This window comes from Amblyomma americanum, chromosome 1, assembly GCF_052857255.1.
Source record: "Amblyomma americanum isolate KBUSLIRL-KWMA chromosome 1, ASM5285725v1, whole genome shotgun sequence".
NCBI classification, from domain to species: domain Eukaryota; kingdom Metazoa; phylum Arthropoda; class Arachnida; order Ixodida; family Ixodidae; genus Amblyomma; species Amblyomma americanum.
Window position 1 is genome coordinate 210,200,006 of NC_135497.1, and position 23,426 is coordinate 210,223,431.

Genomic DNA, 23,426 nt, shown 5'->3' on the forward strand with positions numbered 1-23,426 from the left:
CCTTTCTGCTCTTCGGACTGCAGTCACCACTTTGTGACAATATGCACGGACATTTGAAAAAAGTTCACGCATCTTCTACTCGCACTGAGTCCCTGTAACCTCCATATTTTCGGCAAAAGGAACAACGCTGCAGCCAATTCGCTAGAACTGTATCATGAACACGGATATGGAACGCTGAACTGTGCACACTGAGGTTGGCTAGATCCGTTCAGCCACTGAGATTCGTTCGCCACTGTCTTCTTGTCTAGTAGCCAGATCTTTTGAATATGTGCCGCAAGCACACGTACTGTTCGGCAACATAAAGAAAAAGGTATGTCGAACTTACCTTCCATTATGTGCATCTTCTCTTCCTCCGTCGTTCTCTCCTCCGCCAGAATTACTTCCTCTGCGTGGGAACGAGGAGAATGAGCTCAACGGGGCCACCGCTAGACATTTCTCTGTTGCAGAAAAGCGCGCGTGTGTGTGTGCGCGTGTGCGTGTGTGTGCGTGTGCGTGTGCGTGTGCGTGTGCGTGTGTGTGTGTGTGCGTGCGTGTGTGTGTGTGTGTGTGTGTGTGTGTGTGTGTGTGTGTGTGTGTGTGTGTGTGTGTGTGTGTGTGTGTGTGTGTGTGCGTGCGTGCGTGCGTGTGCGTGTGCGTGCGTGCGTGCGTGTGTGTGTGTGTGTGTGTGTGTGTGTGTGTGTGTGTGTGTGTGTGTGTGTGTGTGTGTGTGTGTGTGTGTGTGTGTGTGTGTGTTTCTACTTCATCGCAATAGTTTCAGAAACAAGTGCTCCAGCTGCGAGATGGCTTACAACCTCATGGAAATTGAGAGAGGCTGCAAAAAGGGAAAGAGAGAGAGAGAAAAGGGACTTGGGGCCAACTCACCCGCTTTGCATATCCACTCGACGTAGCCGTCCAACTCCCTTTCTAACTGCTGCTGTCTCCGAATCTTGAGAAAGGCTTGCCGGTTCTCTACCCTTTCTCTCTCTTTTGCAAACTCTCTGCAAAGGAACAAGGTTCACCATTGAGAAACACGAGAATGGGTCTTCCTTTACACCCCCCCCCCCCCCCCTCTCCCGCGCAGCCCATGGTATAGCAACCGGTCGCCTGGTCACGTTAGCTCCGACTGTTACTGGTGTGCACAGTAGAAAGAATCTAGGTTTTTCGGAGGTTTTTATAGAGATCTGAAACTCGAATGACCGCCAGTTACTTCCACAAAGCAAGAGCTTGCATTGCTGGCTGTATCTTTTTCACCAGCCTATTTCCAATTTTCTGGAGGCGACAATGACAAATAATGTCGCATTGTATAATGTAAGTGAGAATTTAATTTCGGTAACGTACATGTCGAAGCAAAAAGCGCGAATTCGTATTTAACAGCCCTCGTGTCTGTGGCATGCAAAAAAAATGAAATCAAGTGAATTTTTGTGAGGCCACTAAAAGTAACAAAATTCTAAAACATTCCGTTTAAGCAAGGAACTACATTGCGAGTTGACAACTTAATTTGTAGCTATTGGAGCCATTTTTTTTGCCAAGAACTGCACAAAAAAGACCCAAAACACAAAAGTTTTCCGCCATGAAACCATGAGAAAATTAGAGATAGTTTCATTGTGAAAAACAAGAAGACGTAAGTTCATTAACGGCGCGAACCCGAAGGCAGGACGATAACACGACATGCAGGCGTGAAAAATTTGATGGAGAGGTTCGTCTCGACCACAGCGGCAACGGGTAAGGAACACAAACATGCTGAGCATGCACACCAAATGCAATAACGCCCTCGCCAAGATATCAGGTGTTGCACCTAAGATATTCTGAAATGTTCAAAAACAAACTTTTTGAGTTACAAGAGCGCTTTATTTCGGCATAGCATCGTCAGCGGTGTAGCGCATCAGAATACAGCTAAAACATGCTGACTAGCAGGCTGGATAGCTAATATTGAACAGTTAACTTTCTGACTATTACTGTTAGTCTTATTGAGAGGCGTGTAGCCCACGGTGAGTAATATCCATATCAGTTTTTTAGAATTTCGAAAACGCTATTACCCCCGGCGTTGTGGCACAACAAATTCTGGCTATTTCGACGAGTTACGTGCACTGGATTCATTGCTTCGCCTGCAAGCTTCTCGAAAGCGCATAGGTATTGCCGCGAATGTAGGGACAATATGTTAGGCCACAGCACCGAGGGTAACTGCGTTATCGAAATTATAAAAACTGATAAGGATATCACGGACGGTAGGCTACGCCTCTCAATCAATAAGGAGACTAACAGCAATAGTTACAAAGATAACAATTCACTATTAGTTTACCAGACTGCTAGTTAGCAAGTCTTAGCTTATGCGCTACACTGCTGACAATGCTAGGCCGAAAAAAAAAGCTCTTCTAACTCATAAAGCCCACCTTAAAAAATAGGTACCTATTTAGGCAGCAAACTGCGGCCAATTCACGAACAGTCTCTCACGTAAGTGCGTTCCATTTTTGGCCGTCGATAGCTGACCGAGCGTGACAGCCAAGGCGACAGTTACCCATTCACATTGAACACAGAGAAAAGCGCCGACTAACCACAGAACAGACTAACGCGAGATGGAGGAGTTTACGAATATTGTCCCTTAACTACAGATTCACAGAGAGACGACGCGGCTTTTCTCCGATTGAAGCATAAAGCGCAAATGTTTCGAGCGATATTTGTTTTTGCTTCTTATTTCTGGCAGTGCATGTGCTGCTAATTGATCGCCTCTTTTCACTTAGTGCGTCTCTAGCCAAATTGTTAAGCCAGGTTATCCACCGCAAACCGGTTTCATATTTGTTAAGTTGGCCCCTCCACGTTGCACTGTGTCGTCACTAGCCGTCAGTGAGCCCCGCATACGCACGCTCGTGCTGGACATGTGAAAGTGCGAGTGTCATGGGAACCTCCCTGACATGTTTAGTTTCATAAAACACGAGCTGCGGCTACATGCTCTCTTCAGAAAGACTGCTGTTCCGCCATAACACAGGCTCAGAACCTTGAGGTTCACCTTGCTTCGGATGGCGGAGCGGGCAGCTTTCGAAACGGGAAAAATGATGTGTGTGTTCCCGGGATGGTACAGTCCACCTGTTTAGTGTTGGCACGTGTAATCCGCACTCCGCCCTTGTTTGATTTAAAACCACCGAAGCCATTAGTGGGGCAATGTGCATCGTGGAGAAACCGACTTAACAATCAGCAAAGCCTCTTACTGATCCCCAATGGCGCATTAATAATTCAGATCACTGTGGCGCTGACAATCGGCGATTCTAAAAAGAGTGCTCAGAATTATGGCGTAGCCCATATAGCGGCTGGCTAGAAGTAACTAAGAGAAATGGGTTGTGCTCAACGCAAGAGCGCGGGTGCAAACACGTATGGAGCCAAATGTACTTACCCACTAAGAACACCGAGAACTAAGTTGAGCATGAAAAAGGATCCCAGGATGATGAGAGGTACGAAATACACCCAGTTAAATGAGTTACCCAAGGCATCATTTGTCTGAAAAAAAAGGAAGAAAAGCAGTGGTATAGTAGGACATCCAGGACTAGTGCCGTCGCTTTTCACGGTGTTTAAACTGGCACCCTCGCATGGTAACGTAGACGACATTGCGGAGTTGGGTAAGGATAGCAAGGCGCCATATAGGGTGGCACGTGCCGCGTCCAGTTATTATCCGTGGTTATTGGCGCAGCAGTGAAACGAGCAAATCGTGAGAGTGACATCAGCTGCTGCGATCCGTTACAAAGATGCCCTTAAACAGCCTACAAAAAAAAATTTTGTAAGGTAAGACAGTGACGCCCCCGAAGCCATTAGCCAATCACTGGCTGTGCCGTAAAAGGGGGCCGGCTCTCAGTATGCAGAAATTACAAGCGACACTTGTATCGCCGCGAAGGTTCTCTCTCGATAGCGTTCAGCGTGGTCGCGCGCAGTGGCGAGGCCATTTGTACTTACCCAGTACAAAATGGCCGTCCAACCCTCCATGGTGATACATTGAAAAACAGTTAACATGGCGAAAAAGATGTTGTCGAAGCTAGTGATGCCGTAGTTAGGGCCGATCCAGCCCTCCTTGCAGATGGAGGTGTTGTGGTCGCAAATGTACGCCCCGGAAGGATGCGACGAGTTTATCGGAGAGTCCTGGTAGCAGGGCGTCTCCTGCTCGCCCTCCGGAACGATCTCGTCTGAAAGAGGAACCGCAGTTAGAAAACACGACAATAATACCGGAGGAAATAGAACGGGAAGGATGTGCCCTGATAGGCGTCATGCACCGATCTCGTCCGGCTGTGCGTACAGAGCGTAGTTGCAGGGGCGTCCTTGTAAGTGCGTCAAGGGTACTCCTCACTCTGAAGAAATAGCTGCTGACGCTAGGACGTAGCACTAGGGAGTTATTATTCATCTTTCAGGCTAACGAAGCCATATGCTGTTTGCGGCGTTTTTGCACAGACGCAAGTGCACAAGACCATATGGCGACTGTAGTCACGAGAGGAAGGTGCTGCGGTTTCGTGGGACGCGTATTAGTTTGGAATACCAAGTATAAGTTTAATGTGACGCCTTCCGAAAAACAAAATGCGTAGGTAGGTAGGTGTGTAGGTGTAGGAAGGGTGTAGGTGAGTTTTGTTTGATGGCCAGCTAGTTAGGGCGAAAAATATTTTTAACGTAAACTGCGGATGGTTGCTAAACATAAGGTGATTTCATGCTGCGACGAACACGGAAAAGTATCAATGAACAAGCCAAGTTGAAAACAAGGCCTTCGGCAGTAGGCAACTTGTATTGGGCGCGTGCAACATTCCAAGGCGTACTTCCACGTTCTGGTGACAACTTCTTTCGTGGGAGACAGACTGGAGAAGCGGCGACGTTAGAGAGAAGGGCAAAATGATGCCGGGGCGTGTGGTGCGAAGCAACAAAGACCGTTCCTAATATACCACCGAGAGATGGCTATACTGTGAGGCGCCTAGAATAAGAAAATAGATTAAAGGCATGCTCCTAAAATAGAATTGAAAGACTTTTACCTTTTGACATAATACATATAGAGGGATATATCCGCGTGAATAACTTAACTGCACGAGTCGAAAAAAAATATAAAAGAACGTAGCTCAGAGCTGGCACCAGAGCGGCCGGAAGTGCGACCTTGAGGAATTTCTCAAGTATATTGCGCTCGTGTTTGAGCGTTTCTGTCCAAAACACTACGCCTCCGTATTCTCTCCAGTGCCCACATTAGCAAAATTAGATGTCAGCCCCTCGATACTCCACTCATGCAGTACGTGAGCAAGCAGCTAAGGTACTTACTTGCATCTTCTAAGCTGTAGCATGTTTTGTGTAAAGCACCGCTGTAAAATTCAAGGCCAATAATGGCAAATATAACGATGGCAAAGAGAACAAGAAGTCCTATTTGAAGCAATGGCGCCATGGCTTTGATGATGGACTTCAACACTACTTGAAGGCCTGGAAAAGCAGCGGAAAACAAGGTTGGTATTAGTCCCGGTTTGCTGTCAACGTGTTCAACGCATGCATTCCTATCTGTCCTTGACAAAAAACAAACGCTGCTCTATTTCTAATGCACACATTTCACATATCGCGCCTCTTGAAGCCGGCCATTTGCAAGAATAACCCTGGCAAAGGAGGAGCATATCCGCATCGATGCCCGTCAAAGGAAGCTAACGAATCCCCCTAGATCTGCCCGTAGCTATTTCACTTCCCTCCCTTTATCTTTCTTCTTTTACTTTCCTTGATATTGTAGGCGCTGTGTTCTCGCACGCGACAATCTAGTTGGGCTTTACCCCATATATTCCGTATTCATGCTTTGTGCTCCGTTCCTTTCTTCGAGAGCGCTTAAACTGTCTCTGCAGTCATGCACATGTAGTGTAACGATGTGGGTGCGTGCACGGCAGTAATCCTCACGGAGCAAACGCAAATTTCCTGTTGTCGTAAGCACAGTGTCACAGCGTAACGCTGTTTTGATCCCTCCCGTCCGTTTTCTCCGCACCCTTTGCAGCGCGTTGAGGCGGTGACGAAGCAGTAAGCAAGCACAACAAGTTCTCTTCGGGTCAACGCTTGGCGAGACGGGTTCGCCGCCGCGGCCAGCGCAGCCGCCTGCCGCGCGGCGGAGTGACGCTGCCCGAGGGAGAACTCACTTGGGATTCCGGAGACCAGCTTCAAGGGTCGAAGCACCCTGATGGCTCTCAAGGTTCTGAGATCTAAATCTAAATCCTCCGGTACAAAGTAGGTAACAAACCTGCAAGCAAACAAGGGGAGCGGGATGCTCTAACTACGGGTCTACGCTACAAAGCGGCCGCTAGGCTGCCGCGCTGCGCATGCAAGTTCGCCGCTACCAGTCGCGCGCGGTGAGCAGCAGCGTTCGCGCGTCGGGCGCCGTCCGACCTGCGTGCCACGGCTTCCCTACCACTTCGCCCATTGTGCGCGTTGGCGAAGGCTACAGGACCGCTTCGCTCGTCTCGGCCGTCACGACAGGAAGAACAGAGAGCTTGGACGACGACTTGTGCCACTGCGTTTATCAGAACGATAGGTGTGTCAGCTGCGTTTTGCTGGGTTAGCGGCGTCGGGGACTAAAGTCCCGTCATGAGCTTTTCTAAAAAAAACAGATAAAAAAAAGCAAAAGCAAAGCTGATCTAGGGACTTTATCGCGGACGAGCGCGAAGAAAAGTGCAAATACGCAATGGCACCGCGACGTTTCACTACACATATGGCACGTGAGGGTACCAATCCCATGCGTGTACATGACGTCACACTCACGACTGCCCACTGCTATTCGCTAGTGCCGGAGGCATTCACAACGCAATGTATTTAAATACGTATAAACATTGCCATTACACTGCGGGAAGATTATAGAAGCTATGGTTATCTCTATTTGATTATTTAGTTATTTCATACTGGAGATAGTCGAGGGCGAAAAGGCGTATAGTCCTCTGTAAACGAAATGTGCTTGAGTAGATGCCAGCACACAGACAACAAATAACCCGAGACAGGCGCTTTGTCTGTGTGCTTTCCTTCGTGCGCTTCATCTACTCAAGCCATGCACCAACTTGCCCCATAACGTGTTTTGCTGCAACGTTCTTAATTAGTAGCAACAGTATAGCTGTTTTTTTTTTACCTCTACGAGCACGCTTACGCGTTTGTCGTGTGCAAAAAACCATCTTCGGTAGAGAAGCTTCGCTACTAAACGTCCGCGGAACTTGTCGAGGTGCTAAGTGTAGCAGGGCATTAGTCCTATCACTCACAAACGTCACGAGGCGGCGGAAGCAGTCCCGTGCTTTATGGCTTCGAGAACCAGAATAAGCATCTATTGCCCGGTAGCTCGAGCAAAATGTCTAACGAAATTCGAGGTTGACGCTGAATAACACATGAATGAAATCGGTCCACTCACTACTACCGCGATATAGCATGTGTTCTGTCTTTGTTAGGTGTAAAAGCGACCGAAGTGGACGGCAGGAGTGTCCTGGACGCGCTAACTTCATCACTGGGTGTCCGGACAAAATCTCACGCGATAGAAAGTATGCTCTCAACGTTGGTGTGCATGTTTTCCGTCCGCTCTAAGATCTGCTTCACCTTCAATGTTATTAGCGATTTGCTTTGTCTGTATGTTTATGATGATTTCCGATTAGCAATGCAAAGCGTATTCGGCCATACCCGTCAGTGTCGGTTTGGACAAAATGCGCACTGCGCCGCCCGTAACAAGATTCGCAGTCAGCAAGACTCGTCTGCATTCACTTTCTCGTTTCTACTTTTCTGTCGGTTAGAGGTATGACAATGGAGCTCTGGCTGACCTGGAAAGATATGTGGGCGGGAAAACCTATCGCCCCAACTTATCAGTCTATGGACGTCGAAAAGAGACTGCGTGATTTGCAACCTAAGGAAGCAGGAAAGGGGCCAAAGAGAACACACGGCTGGCCGTAAGGTCACCATAAAAGATCGTCACGTCGGCTGGATTCAAATCATAGCTACGTTACTCGCTGGAAGGAGGAAGACCTTTCTATGAATGCTGGAGCAAAATATAATCGAATCTAGAACTTCAAATATCGACTGACCTCTTTCTCCTCCCCCTCTCGCTTTTTTTCTTTTTTTGCAACGCAAACGTATTCGTGTTACCTTAAACGGAGGAAATATTTTCCCCAAATGCAGCAAAAGTCCAAAAGTCCTTGTCATGGGGTCCACAGAAGAAAGCGCACAAGAAGGGGACGACGGCGCTATACGCAGGCATGCAGACTGAAGCGTTTGGGGCAAAAAAAAAATCGCGACTGCTACGAATGAAGGTCCATCGGACGATTCGCAGGCGGGGCGCCGCGCGAATCGAGAAGTTTTGAACAAGCCGATAGATCGCATGCGCTTGGTGACAGGAGTCCGCACGGCGGCTTTGCCGAGCCCAATGGGCGGTTCTCTGTCGCGGTCCGGCTCTTGGTGAAGTAGACGCCGGCGTGCTGGTCGTGATGTTGCCAGCGCTGACGATCTTAGCAGCGTAGCTCTAGTCTAGACGGCGACGGGATAATTGTGCGTTCCGCCCTTCGCTTTATGCAGTGCCGACGACGGTCCCCGAATGGACTACGCTCTAAACTGTTTCCACAAGGAATGCATGGCTTGTGCTTCAGAGCTCTGAAACTTGCATGTAGTCCGCAGGCACGCCAAATGCAGCTGCAGCTGAAAAAACGATGTCCATACGGATGCGGGGAAAGCTCTTATTACCTTTGAGAAAGGTTTAGTTCTTTGTTGCTGAGGGTAATTGTGAATTAGGCGGTCTAGCGAGGAGGTTATCAGGAATCGAAATGAACAGTAGCCGGGTCACGCACGGTGGACACCTGAACCGCGCCGTGAGGCAAGTGAGGGGAGGGTAAAAAGAGGAAGAGACAAAGGGCCGCCGTAGAGTGGAGGGCTCCGGATTAATTTCGACCGCCTGCAATTCCTTGACGCACACCGACATCGCAGTGCACACAGACGATTTTGTGTTTTGCCTCCATCGAAACGCGGCCAGCATCTGACCCTGAAATTTTTGGCCCCGCATCCAAGCGCCATAGACACTGAGCCATCGCGGCCGGCCGCGAGCGCCTTACTCATGCAGAATCCCAAGCGTGCGTCTTAAATGCGACAATTCAGATTGCGCCGTCGATAAAAGGAATGGCGAGTGCTGTCTGCTATGGCTCGAGAATCTCCGACCTGGTACGTTGACTTTGTTAGTCAAATTCCGGAGCGTTGTTTGTTTGCTTTGTCCATCACCATCGCGATAGCAGTGCACTTCAAGAATCATCATCAGCATCATCATCATCATCATCATCATCATCATCATCATCATCATCATCATCATCATCATCATCATCATCATCATCAGCCTAACTACGTCCACTGCAGGGCAAAGACCTCTCCAATTAACCCTGCCCTTTGTCAGCTGCGGCCATCGTATTCCCGCAAACTTCTTAATATCATGCTGCCCACCTAACTTTCTGCCGCCCCCTGCTACGCTTACTTTCTCTTGGAATCCACTCCGTTACCCTTAAGGACCAGCGGTTATCTTGCCTTCGCATTACATGCCCAGCCCAAGCCCATTTCTTCCTTTTGATTTCGACTAGGATATCATTAACCCATAACCTCATAATGCAGCGATGGCGTAGAGGTAGAACATCCGCCTCGCGTGCAAGAGGACCGGGGTTCAAATCCTGGTGCCGCGCAATTCTCCACCGGGTTACCAAAAAAAAAAATCCGCCTGTCGATGGAATTGCATAACCAGGCCTGGAGTGCGGCCTGATCTCGGTGACCAGAACCGACAACGCACTCTCTCACCAGAGCAGGATTTGGCCACCCTGGTGTAGTACTTGGCCACAACCTTCTATGATCAAACCAATTAACCCTCGGCCCTCAGTCCCCAGCGGCTGCAGAGCCACTGACTACGGCGGCGGTCAGACCTGTGACTCAGCGGAGGGTGCTAAGAATCTCTGGCTCCGGACAGGCCGCCATTGGAATCTGAACCTGGCAACGTTTAACGCTAGAACTTTATCTAGTGAGGCTAGCCTAGCAGTGCTGTTCGAGGAACTAGCGGGAATTAAATGGGATGTGATAGGGTTTAGCGAAGTTAAGAGGACAGGTGAGGCGTATACAGTACTAAAGGACGGACACATACTGTGCTATCGCGGATTAGAGGATAGACGAGAACTAGGTGTGGGATTCCTCATTAATAAGGATATAGCTGGCAACGTAGAGGAGCTCCATAGTATTAACGAGAGGGTAGCAGCTATAGCAATTAGGCTGAATAGGAGGTACAAGCTGAAAGTGGTGCAGGCCTACGCACCCACATCCAGCCATGATGACCAGACCGTTGAAAGTCTCTATGAGGATGTAGAATCGGCAATGAATAAAGTAAAATCGCAGTACACTGTACTGATGGGCGACTTCAATGCGAAGGTGGGCAAGAAGCAGGCTGACGACCACGCGGTAGGTGACTATGGGATAGGCTCTAGAAATAGCAAGGGAGAGCTATTAGTCGAATTCGCGGATAGAAATAATTTACGGATCATGAATACCTTCTCCCGCAAACGATAAAACAGGAAGTGGACCTGGAAGAGCCCCAATGGTGAAACTAAAAATGAAATCGACTTCATACTATGCTCCTGGCATCATTCAGGATGTGGCCGTCCTCGGAAAGGTGCGTTGTAGCGACCACAGAATTGTAAGGTCTAGAATTAGCTTAGACTTGAAGAGGGAACGGAAGAAGCTAGTGAAGAAGAAGACCATTAACGAGTTACCCTTAAGAGGGAAAGCACAGGAGTTTAGGATAGCGCTGCAAAACAGATATTCGGCTTTAACTGAGGAAGACGATCTTGATGTTCATTCAATGCACGATAATCTGACATAAATAATTACGCAGTGCGCAGTAGAAGTAGGCGGTAGGACAGTTCGAAAGGATACCGGCAAGCTATCTCAGGTGACGAAAGATCTGATTAAGAAGCGCCAAATCATGTGGGCTTCTAACCCTACCGATAGAATAGAACCAACAGAGCTGTCAAAGTTAATAAATAAGCGCAAGGTAGCCGACATAAGGAAGTTTAATATGGAGAGAATTGAGCATGCTCTAAAGAACGAAGGTAGCCTAAAATCAGTGAAGAGGAAACTAGGCATAGGTAAAAACCAGATGTATGCATTAAGAGACAAGCAGGGCAATGTCATTAGCAATATGGATAAAATAGTTAACGTAGCTGAAGAGTTCTACACAGACCTGTACAGTAGCCAATGTAATCAGAGCGTTAATGAGAAAGACAGCAGTGCACAGCAATGCGTCATCACGCCAGTAACGAAAGATGAAGTAAAGAAAGCCTTAGAAGCAATGAAAAGGGGAAAAGCAGCTGGGGAGGATCAGGTAACAGCAGATCTGTTGAAGGATGGAGCGGACATCGTGCTAGAAAAACTAGCCACCCTGTATACGCAATGGCTTATGACCTCGACTGTACCAGAAGCTTGGAAGAATGCAAACATTATCTTAATTCATAAGAAGGGAGGCGCCAAGGACTTGAAAAATTACAGGCCGATCAGCTTACTATCGGTTGCCTACAAAGTATTTACTAAGGTAATCGCTAATAGAGTCAGGGCAACGTTAGACTTTAATCAACCAAATGACCAGGCAGGCTTTCGTAAAGGATATTCCACAATAGATCATATTCACAATATCATTCAGGTGGTATAGAAATGCGCAGAATATAACCAACCTCTACATATAGCTTTCATTGACTACGAGAAAGCATTCGACTCAGTGGAAACCTCAGCAGTCATACAGGCATTGCGTAATCAGGGAGTAGAAGAGCCTTATGTCAAAACACTGGAAGATATATATAGCAACTGCACAGCTACTATAATCCTCCATAAAGTCAGCAATAAAATTCCAATAAGGAAGGGCGTCAGGCAAGGAGACACGATCTCGCCAATGCTGTTCACCGCATGTTTACAGGAGGTATTTCGAGGCCTGAATTGGGAACAGTTGGGAATAAGAATAAATGGAGAATACCTAAATAATCTGATATTTGCTGATGACATTGCCTTGCTGAGTCACTCAGGAGGTGAACTGCAAATCATGATCAATGAGTTAGACAGGCAGAGCAGATCGATGGGTCTAAAAATTAACATGCAGAAAACCAAGGTAATGTTCAACAGCCTAGCAAGGGATCAACAGTTCACAATCGGCAGCGAGAGCCTAGAAGTTGTGACGGAATACGTCTACTTAGGGCAGGTAGTGACAGCTGATCCGGATCATGAGAGGGAGATAACTAGAAAGATAAGAATGGGGTGGAGCGCATGTGGAAAATTCTCGCAGATCATAAGTGGCAGTTTACCAATTTCCCTCAAGAGAAAAGTGTACAACAGCTTAATCTTACCGGTACTCACCTACGAGGCAGAAACGTGGAGGCTAACGAAAATAGTTAAGCTTAAGTTAAGGACAACGCAGCGAGCCATGGAAATAAAAATGATAGGTGCAACGTTAAGAGACCGGAAGCGGGCAGAGTGGGTGAGGGAACAAACACGGGTTAATGACATTCTAGTCGAAATCAAGAGAAATAAATGGGCTTGGGCAGGGCATGTAATGCGAAGGCAAGATAACCGCTGGTCCTTGAGGGTAACGGAGTGGATTCCAAGAGAAAGTAAGCGTAGCAGGGGGCGGCAGAAGGTTAGGTGGGCGGATGAGATTAAGAAGTTTGCAGGCAAAGGGTGGATGCAGCTGGCAAAGGATAGGGTTAATTGGAGAGACATGGGAGAGGCCTTTGCCCTGCAGTGGGTGTAGTAAGGATGATGATGATGATGATGATGATGATTAACCCGGTTGACACTGCAAGCAAGTTCCAACTATCACTGAGTCAATATCTGACCTTTATGGAGCGAAGACTGTTCCTACGTTTCACTTTTATCCTACATCCGACGCCATTTGCTCATGAAGAGGACATGAAATCAAAAAGATGCTCAAAGCCCACGGTGAGAGAGACTGCTCAATGTGCAGCACTTATAAAGCATTTGGGGTTGAATTACGAGGCTGTCAGGTGCACTGAACTATATCGATGCGCTGACGGTATGGTCTTGATGATGCTCAGCTTCCGATATTATTACGCATGCTGTGCATCCTGTGTTTGCACGGACTAATGGCTCCCGCGGACGCATTCCATACTGTTCTCTGATGTTACAGTTCTCTCATCACTCTCCTTCACTCCCTTCATCCCCCACCCCACGTGTAGGGTGCGGCATTGCCTAGTTAACATCCCTGTATTTTATTTATTCTGTCTCACTCGCTTTCCTATGCGTGCAATATGGTATGACGCCCTGTTTAAATGAATGAGATCCAGAGTCTTAGACTACATTTCCTTTTCCCGTCGCACTAGGCTCATTTTGTATAGTAGCTGCCACGGTGGATGAGTGGTTATAGTGCTCGGCTACCGACCCGAAAGACGCGGGTTCCAGCCCGGCCGCGGCGGTCGCATTTCAATGGAGGCGAAAGGCTAGAGACGTGTACTGTGCGATGTCTCTATGCAATTTAAATATCCCCAGGTTGTCGAAATTGCCGACAGCCTCCACTACGGCGTCCCTCATAGCCTGAGTCGCTTTGAGACGTTAAACCCCATAAAGCAAACTTTCGTAGTAAAAGATAGTGTACGAAGCGCGAGTTTTTGATCAGTCGCCGCAAACCTCTAAAGTACAGCGAACGGAAACAACAGATCGCCGGTGTTGTTTACGGCTACGTGTTTTCATGACTCCGGGCTGCTTGAAGGTCCATCATCCAATTCAAGCGCAGTTTGAAGCCAACTTCAAAAGGACAGAAAGAACAGGATGCCTACATACCTAATTTCTACAGTCGGTATACAAGAAGTGCAGCTGTTGCTTGTCGTAAACAGCTTTTTGCGAATAATCTACGGGTAGGTCACCATTCTTAGCGAAAAGCACTAGTGTGTTTGTTAACGGCCGTTCGTCAGTTCTTGTTCGATCTTTCCCCTCCGTCCTTGTCGTTGTGTGGTCTAAGCAATTAACTTCAGCCATGAACATCTACAAACTTTCTTAAGTTTCTATCGTTCACGCATTAGGAATCTCGACGGTATGTAGCTGGAATAAAATTTGGTTATAAACAGTGTGTTTCAATAAATTATGACACCACTATGGAATTATAAATCCAAGGACATCACAAATAGAATTATAAATTGAATAACAAGCCAAATAATCTAGCGAATGAAAGGAGAATGTTGGCCGCGTGCGCAGCGCGCGAATGGAAGGGAAACAAAGCAAGCCTAGTCACGCAGGTTTCCATCGGTGCGTGCCAAAATGGCGGGACGGCCGAGTCAGCAGATGCTGAGGAGGGTAGAAAGTGTCGTGACGGCGAAAATTACACAAGAAATGAGCCAAAGCGAGGAAGGTGCAGTTAATTATCGGAAAGGAAAAACTTCAAGAAGTTGGAGGAGGGCGTGCGATCGCAGCTTCGGCAAGCGGGCGAACGCGCAGTGCGGGGAATCTCGCGAGTGCGCGCCCTCAAAGTCTGTTAGGAGAGCGCCCAGTGACGCGTTGGAGAGGGCGTGCGAGAGAGCGGGGAGGCGAGCGAGGCCCAAATGCAAGGCAGCACGCGTTCATCGGGGCAAACATTCGGCAACAACGGCGTTTATTTGCTCAGCTATTGTTCGTGCGGAAGCTTTCAGCCTTATCCGGCGCCGGATCAAGCCAGGTGACGCTTGGCTCGCGAAGAATGGGGCAGACGCAAAACCAAGTGAAAAAGAAAGGCCCCGTTTGGGCAATAAAGCAAGACGGCGGTGGCGCCTCCTTGGGCGACCGTGTTCTTCTTTATTGAGCGCAGCTTAGCGTCTCCTTTGTCCGGCCGGAGGAGAGACCGCTTTTCGAAGAGCGCCGTATCAAAATGCACAGAGCGCCGCCTTTTGTATGCTCGCCCGTGACCCCAAAATTAGCAGTGCCCTCGCGAGCGACGACCTTGGTCAGCTATTCAATTAAGTTGTTTTGGCGCCGCTCAAGAGACGAAGACGGCTTTTCAAAACGAAACAGAGAGCCGTTGACTTTTGGCCACCACGGTGACTCGAGGTTATGCGGCTCTTTCATTTCTGGAACTCTGCGCAGTCCGCTGGTTCTTCAAGGGGAGCTCGCGCGCAGCGCGCTAAATTTGAAGCACAGCGGAGGAGCTCCAGCTCTGGACACACCTCGTACTGTTTTGCATACGGTCAGCGGATGCTACGTTTCCACATGCTCCTGCTTTACTTTTTCTCATACGCGAATCGAGTCTTTTCTGCGCTGTCTCACTGAAGGACAGAAGCGAAGGAGCAAGTAAAGGTCAAGCGTGGCCTACTTTCAAAAGCACGAAAGAATGCTTGAATACGCTTCGCGCCAGGCGATGACAGGGGAACCCGCTGCGCATATATCAGACGGCTCGGGAAATAGTAATCGAAAGAGCAGAGCTTCTGAAATGGCCTTCTCGGACTCTCCACGTTTCGTCATTGAAAACTCGGCGATGTCCAACAAGCGGCCCTGCAGAACTTTTGAGCATTGCTGACCGATGGAAGAATCGTATTGCGTGCGTGCCGTCATAGCCAGCAAAACATTGCCGGAAAATATATTGCCTCCCACATTATGTGCCCCTCGCATTTGGAAATGATCCCTTTTTATTTAAAGAAGGCTTCGGACTTTTTAGGTCGAACACCCGGTGCATATCAAAGAAGACTAAGCCACACCAGCTTTAGGGTTGGCACAAGGACATTACGCCTTCTTATTGCCTCCGCTAGACGAAAATAGGCGCGGATGACACGCGAGCGAGCTCTTTGTCCGGACGCGCGAACGCTGCTGCTTACCGAAGCGACTCGGCGAATCTACACATCTATACAATAGCGACAACAAAGCACAAACACACATACACATCCAAGGCTTGTCCCCACCTCTAGAGATGGGGGAACGGACTACGTGGCACAACTACGGGCTACACAACAGGAGTCACCGCACTCCTCGGGACCACTGCACGCGCTGCCGCGTACGGCGTATCAGGCGAGTGCCTGGCGCCCCCTACAGGGGCGCATACTCACCGGCCCCGGGCACTGTACACAGCGGAACCGCCCGGCCATCCTCGCTACGAACACCACTAGGGCGGGCTACGCACGGGCCGAGCGCACGTGTGGGGCCGGGCGCTCACGGACACGGACGTGCTCTACGGGGCGCGCGGCTGCTCTGGCTACCCGAGGCGACGGGCGCACTTACTTGGCGTACGAGAGACTAGTTTGAGTGGACGCAATACTCGAAACGACCGAAGCATTCGCAAGTCTAAGTTCTCCGTCTGCTGCGCCGTTATATTCATTATCCTGAAAGAAGAACACGAGTGCAGTTGCAGCGGTGGCCCCGGTCCGCGCCCCGACTGCGAGGGGCCGACGCAGCGCACACTGCTCTGCTCATCCAGCAGCTTTGGGACTCGCTTGTCTGAGAGTGGGTGCCGCCGCAATGCCCGACGCTTTCGCCGCCTGGCGTTGTCCGCACTTGAAAGGTTGCTAGTGCTGCTCTTGAAGAGCGTTGCGAGTTTCTGCGGTTTATTACGCCCCGGCGTGCGTGTGTTATCTTCCACTGTACTTTGAGATTGCAACAGCTTCCCTCGTCGACTTAGCGGAGGTGTCAGCGGCGGCATGCGATGAACTCTACGTCAGACAAAATGGCCGAACTCTGGCTAGTCCAACCTCAGCAATTTTTTTTTCCTCAAGCTGCCTTCTCGAAACAAACAAAGAGAAAGGCAGACAATGCGCTCTCATTTGCGTTCCTCTGACATACTGACATAAACACTTTAAACGAGTAAGAACTGGGCCACTTCAGTCGTTTAACAAAGTCTGCTGTTGGGCCAGTTGGTCAGAGATTCTTAACAAAAACGTAGCGTTAAGACGGCATGAAGAAAGAGGAGGACATGATGGTCCTACTGTCGGTGCTACTCGTCTTTCTTCATCCCGTCTTTACGCTACGGTTTTGTTAAGAACACTTCACTCACATGGCGATTTTATGGGTAAATGCCTAAATTATACAGCTGCAGTTAAAACAAATTGAATAAATATCTTGTTCACGAGCTCAGGTAACTTAATTCTATGTGATTTAAACTTCTGCCGCCGTTCATCGTGTTGCCTTACACTCTGGCTTGCCTTAGAGTCCATAATACTGCGGGACCCTTCAATACGCAAAGAACTGCAAGCCTTCATGCTCGTAGAGAAAGATTCGTGCCTAAGCCTTATGAATGAAGGATCTCTGCTGCAGAAGAGCAACTGCCGAAAGCAGACAACTTTGTTGAGCGGCTGTTTGGCTTCATTTGGATCCTGGCTCCCCAGGAATCCACTCGACATTACGGAAGACATATATGCAATCATAAAAAGAAGGCGTACATGGGGCTAATACTGAACACCATTTCCTATTTATTTGTTTCGCGAGTGAAGTAAGAGGCAAGCGTTCTCAAAGCGCGGATCCCAAAATTCTGGAAGTGTTTTGCAACAGTGCGCAACAAGCCCGTTCTATCTTTTGAGCGAATCAATACAGCGGAATTAGTTTTTTTTGCCCGTTCGATGGTGCATCACGTGTTATCAAGTGCTGCCTTTTCATAAACGTATGCTTCAAATGCAGGCGCGTGTTATTGCTTTTTTTTTTACAAGAATGCAGTGACAATACTAACTGAGTAACTGTCCAAAGATTGAAACAGGCACCGCATGCTTCCTGTTAATCGGGGGTAAAATATGCAGTTCTGGGGCATCTATAGTACGCAGGATTGCGCTCAGCATAAAAACGGCACGAAATACTTAATGACGATACAAATATCAGGTATACGTTATTGAAGACCCGAGCTCTTGCTTTGCTGGCATATTTGATTTTTTCTTCTATTTTCCTGTATCTAACACAAAAACAAGCCGGCGCCAAGAATCCAGGAGAAAGCTTCAACTTACCCCGTGACGACAACCACGAAGTCCATGATATTCCAAATGTTGCGGAGGTACGCTCCGCGATGCAGTATAAATCCTAAGGCTACAATTTTCAATAGGGCTTCTACGCAGAAGATACCTAGAAAGTAAGGCTCCGTTTTTTCCTGAAACAAGAGAGACGAGAGAGTCAGCCAGTGCAAATGCAGCTGTAACGAGGGTTCATGTCCCGTTAATTTCTACTTCGTAGCAAGGAAAAAAAAAAGAGCGCTGGGGCGGTATAACAAGAAAGACATACGGCGAAGCGGTTCCCCCGTCTCCTTTGTGCTCTCCCGTCTAGATGCTGTTTTGTCCTGATACAAATGAGGCTGAGCCACCGGTATAGCTGGTGCTCATGCAGGAACGAGGCTGCCGTCCTATTGCGCAGCACCCCTCATAGGAAAGGTTCAGTGCACATTTCGGACGCTCCCATCACGGCTGCAACAGCTAGCACCGAGCCCAAGTGCGGGTCATATTTTCATAGGCCAGCAGGTGAGTTACGACGTACTTCGTGCAGTGCGACGCCGTCCGGTGTGAAGAAAACAGCATATCTGGCTATGAAAGATAACGCGACACTCTTGAAAATGACTTTTTTTTTCACTGTGTCTACATGTCGCTCCTAATATGTATGGCATTTAGCGCAGCAATGGCGTGTGCAGTCCTGGTAAGAAGTCACCAGGCCACAGGGTTTGCTTTGGAGCCCTGTGTAGTGGGGCAGTTCGAGACTTCGGGACGGGATGGAAAACTTTTGTCCTCACCCCTCCAGACTTCTTGAGCTTCAAGGTGTCGGAAGTGCCCCCCTGCACGGCTCCGAGCAAACCCCGTGGCTTGAGGAGTTTCGAACAAGGCGAGTTCGCTTCTTGTCAGATTTTTTTTTTCGGCGTGCGCGATAGTTTGTCTTTGTTCTGAAGCCCCATAGAAACTGCTGCCCGCTGCAAGAGGTTGTACAGAACCTTCCGCATACGCTTAATCACCAGAATCTAATCAGGTGATCATTGTTCCCATGGGGGCGACTTGATGCTTCTAAAGAGTACCTTCGCCTTTTTACTGTTTTCCGTTAGTGAGCAACGGTTTGGTCACGCGGAAAAAAAATTACTACTACTAAAGCGCGATTGAATAGCTCTTTCGATGTCACCCACTGTGCTAGAAACTCGTCGTGACTGTACCCTTGCAGCGTGACACCAGCGACAGTGCTGATACAAGCCGAGCAGAGTGACTGCTGTGGCATTAATATGAGGCCATAAAAGGCGACGCTGCATAACGCTCCCGAACCATTACGCCTGCGCTTTTTCTGTGTTTCGAACCAGCGAAACAACGAAGCAAGGCGCCTTTACTTTGTGTGCCAGCTGCCGTGCAAGGACGGAGCGGGAGGTGTGTCTTGTACTGCGTCGTCATTCTGCCACAAACCGCCCTGTGCATGGACACATCCCTTGACGCGGCACGGATCACGAATGACTGTGGCAGTCCAACGTGACGGCGGCGCCATGACAGCTCCCGTGGTCAATTTCTGTGACAGTGAGACTTGTTGCTGATCTCCGTATAGGCTGTGGTAGCCTCTTAAAGAAACGCTCGTTGATTGCCTTATCATTGCGTGACTATTTCTGTCTGACGACGGGTATAAAACAGCAGCTCATTGGCTGCGCAGCAATCCCGGACAAGCTTGCTTTGCGGCGTCGTCTATGGTTGCGGGTGAGCTTAGGGAAAGCCCGTAAGACCTCGCACGTACATTAGGAAAGGAGGCCAGACTGTCCTTTCCTAAATGTTTCGCTGCACTTGGCGAACAAGCTCAATGTTTTCCTCTTGCCTCTCTGTAGACATTTCGGCAGCTGAAGCGGTCGTAAGCTAATTTGGCGCCAAATTTACAAAGCTGTTCGCGCTAAAGTGCGGCTCATGAGTGACGTCACGCAACGATGCTGTGCCGCAGTTCTGAAAAGCTCCGAACGGCGCTTTGAAGGAGGCCTTCTGCGTTGCCACTTTCAACATGATAGCCCATTCAACAAAAGTGGCTATGGATGCGTCATACATACCCTTTAAGAAAGGCTTGTGTACACATGTCTGTTGTCAAACTTCGTATTCTGGAGGCATTATTAGCATACTGGAGAGGGTGTTGTAAAAACATTTCCTGGTCACGTTACGTTCACCACGGATGGGAATCGCAGAGCTTTCCGGAAGTGTGATCGACATGCCAGACCGCGGGCACAGGGCAAAAATGAAATTAGCCTAAGCAAGAACAGCTCTGCGCAGCTGTGTTCTCGCTAATAAAGAAACTAAATACTGTTTAATTAAATGAGACCACTAAAGCCGGCAGTATACACAGGCGCTTAAGCACTGAGTATGCTTGGAAGGGCAGCTCATAAACGAACCCGTTGTATCTGAACCAGTGGGTACATCTTGGGTTCAACTGCCACCTCAAGGAACGGATCGGGTGCAGGAACAGCACACAGAACAATCAGGCACACAGGCAGCAATATCATGTGTAATTCCATTGTGTCCGTTCAGTTCCTTCAGGCGACAGTTCGAACGCAGCTCAAGACGGTTTGCATGTGTGATTAATTTATATCTTAAGCCACTATTCTAAGACAGAACTCGTAAAGACTCTGATGCGCAAGATAGCTTTGTGATTGGCGCGAGCCCTAGCGCTGGCCAATCCCAATGAGAATTTAATCACGGAGAGTCTTTTGAACACAGCCCTAGCACTTTTACCGTTTTCGTACGGTGGTTAAACTTGGACACGGGCCTATGAAAAAAAGAAGAAAATACGCTTCGCCGCTGTGATGACCTGTGGGACTGATGCTGTCTATAATTGTCCTGTCTTACCACCAAACACAAGATATTACCACTGAATTCTAAGTTCCCAAAGCGTACTTCCGTAATGTCTGGAGCAGTAAATAGATGACAACAACAATTCGGAGAGCATCACAAGGCATGCGTGAGTGACGAATTTTATTCTCTGGCGATGGTTCGGTACGTTCGATTGGAACCTTAAGCTACTTAAGAGAACATTCAGATACATTCCTTTATGATTATATCCATCAGTTGCTAAACTGATCAGGGCTTCCCCAAATAGTATCGCCCCCTTTATTTTTCTTTTAAGCAGCAGTTGGCGCTACACTGGGCCATTTGCATGATTTATAAAAGGCGAGTCAGGTTACATTCGGTCAGACTACCTACTTCCACGAATTTAAGTTAGTTTTTTTTTAAAGTGAGTTCAGTTCACTTAAGGCTGACAAACTGTCGGCTGCTGCAATAATATTTGCAGCTCTGATGAATGTCACAATCCGAGAGCGACACTTCAAGCGCTACGCGTGGAGGATAGCAGCCAGGTAAGTTGGGGCTCAGACGCCGTAAGGTTAACACCCGTAATCACAGTCTGCAGTGGCATAGATTGCACTTGCTAATAGTAGGAAATGTTAATGAGTAACGGAACAGTAAAGAAAGAAGACAGACACTGAATCCTACTGGCAGCTAGCTACCAAATTGAGGTAAGGCTCTTGAGTCGAATAAGGGACGTTATTTTGTTCGATAAGCAATGCAGTCAAAAATGTAGGTGGAGAATGAGCAAGTGGGTCTGGAGGAGGCAACAAAAAAAAAGAAGAAAAGAACAGAAGGCGAGAAAGCTGCCTCACCAGCTTCTGGGCGAGCGGCGTCCGGTCGCTTTTGGGCAGGTGCTCTTCGAGCGCCAGCACGATGCAGTTGGCGATGATGGTGAGCAGCACGGCGTACTCGAGCGGAGTACAGCGTGAGTCAAGGAAGAAAACACGGCACAGACTCTTCGGGCAAAAGCGAAATAGTAATACTGCGATCGGGTCTGGTTTCCCTTTTCCTCTTTTCACCCCAGAGCAGTTGTTATCTCGCCCCGATAGGAAAGCCAGAAGCCGCTCCGGTGCAGTCACTTCCCGTACGACGTGAACGCAAAATTTCTCGAACATGGTTCTGTTTTCATGGAGAAGTTGTGATGATGTTTCACCCTGCATAACACTGCATATCCTGCGCGGTGCTTTGCGGTGATCTGGTTATCACGAGAACTTTATGCGCCTGCATCTGTGCCGGGTGTATTACACTGTCAGCAACGAATGGCCTGTACATCGTGTTTAGCTGCCTTCCTAACCCACTCAGTGTTCTTGTTTAGAATACAATTATATAGATGGTAAGTATACACCGTTGATAAACGAATGGATTTTTTTAGTGGAATGTCAGCTTCAATAAATTCATTAGAGCCGTGTAAATATCACTAGTCCTTTCCGCCGCTCTATCACGGCCACTAGAACCAGTACTTAGCACGTCTGAATCAAGAAAAGCTGAAGAAGAATGAACTGCTGCTTATAATTCAATAATTAAGGCTGACCTTTCAGTCAGCAATTAAAAGAGAAATTGAAAGAATTGAGGAACATCTGTTGCATCATACTAAACGGCCGCCCACGCCGGCAACATTTGTGCCGGTCCAAGCGTTTTGTTTCCTTGAAGCCTTTCGTCTCACACTGCCGAAGGCTTCTATGGGCCACGTTTCTGCCGCGCCCGAGTCAATGCCTGGGAACTAAGTGGAAGAAGCCGATGCATCCAGCACGGCATCTAAAGGGCAGTCAGCAGAAAATAGCGTACACCTATTTGCATTTTAAGCGACGCTGCCCGCCGGTGTCAGAATTTTGAAATATTCCTGTAGCACTCGGACACAGAAGCAGGCTCGTTCACAGCCTTGCGGATGAATTTTAAGAACGAAGTGCTTTTAGCTCTCATTTTCGACAATCTCAGTCGAAGGTTGTCCCTAAATGGCCGCAAAATCTATGCCGAAACAAATGGTTTCCAAACCTGAAATTCCTATCCGAATTGCATGCGCGCGAAAAGATAAATTTATCGTGCACAAGTCGGTGCAGCGGCTGCAGCGATGCATCCGTACCGATTGCCCACTGAAGCCCCGGAATTCTATCCAGTGTATCTATCTTCCTATTGTTTCAATCTCAACCGGATAACATGAATAACCTCCTGATTACTACAACTTGTACCATAGTCCCAGTTCTGTACTGTATTCACTAGCCATGCATTTACCGTTCGCCACATGTGGTGAGCTTCGGCCTTGAAAAGTATTGCCGCGAAGGGGGGCAGACACAAATTTTGGATTTGCGAAAGCCTGGCGGGCGATCGAGGCCTAGAATGTACTTCTTCATTGCACACTTTCCCAGTGTTGCGAGCAGCATTCGATACGATGCACGTGGAAAGCGACTACTTCCGTCTCCTGACGCTCAATTCATACTACTCGGGCATTGCCACAAAGGCAGTCACATTGTGTTGTAGGTGGAATTTGTATCAGAGAAGGCACCACCCACTAGGGACTGAATTGGCGCATTGATAACAGATGACGTCAGTTTGAGTGCACGGGTACTTGTCTTGTAAAAGTACAGGTCTTGTTGCCTGTCTCACTGGCACGAAGGGGAAATGCATATATACACATCATCGGCGTCTTCATTACCTTAGTCGTCTGGTACATTCGTTCTACCACACCGACGCTTAGGGGGAGGAAATAAGTCATTATCATTATCG

General features: G+C 48.3%; 1 protein-coding gene across 12 annotated transcripts in view; it reads right to left on the minus strand.

Annotated features, from left to right (window-relative positions):
- The window catches only part of cac (calcium voltage-gated channel subunit cacophony), a 530,251-nt gene that overhangs the window by 65,210 nt on the left and 441,615 nt on the right, over positions 1–23,426 (minus strand). For all 12 annotated transcript variants that reach the window (XM_077648396.1, XM_077648390.1, XM_077648387.1 and 9 more), the window contains 8 exons: positions 21,518–21,623; positions 17,880–18,019; positions 6,096–6,196; positions 5,251–5,406; positions 3,919–4,145; positions 3,365–3,468; positions 862–977; positions 326–385 (listed from right to left, as the gene is read on the minus strand). In XM_077648396.1, the coding sequence (XP_077504522.1) occupies positions 326–385; positions 862–977; positions 3,365–3,468; positions 3,919–4,145; positions 5,251–5,406; positions 6,096–6,196; positions 17,880–18,019; positions 21,518–21,623 (1,010 nt within the window). The remainder of the gene's footprint in view (positions 1–325; positions 386–861; positions 978–3,364; positions 3,469–3,918; positions 4,146–5,250; positions 5,407–6,095; positions 6,197–17,879; positions 18,020–21,517; positions 21,624–23,426) is intronic.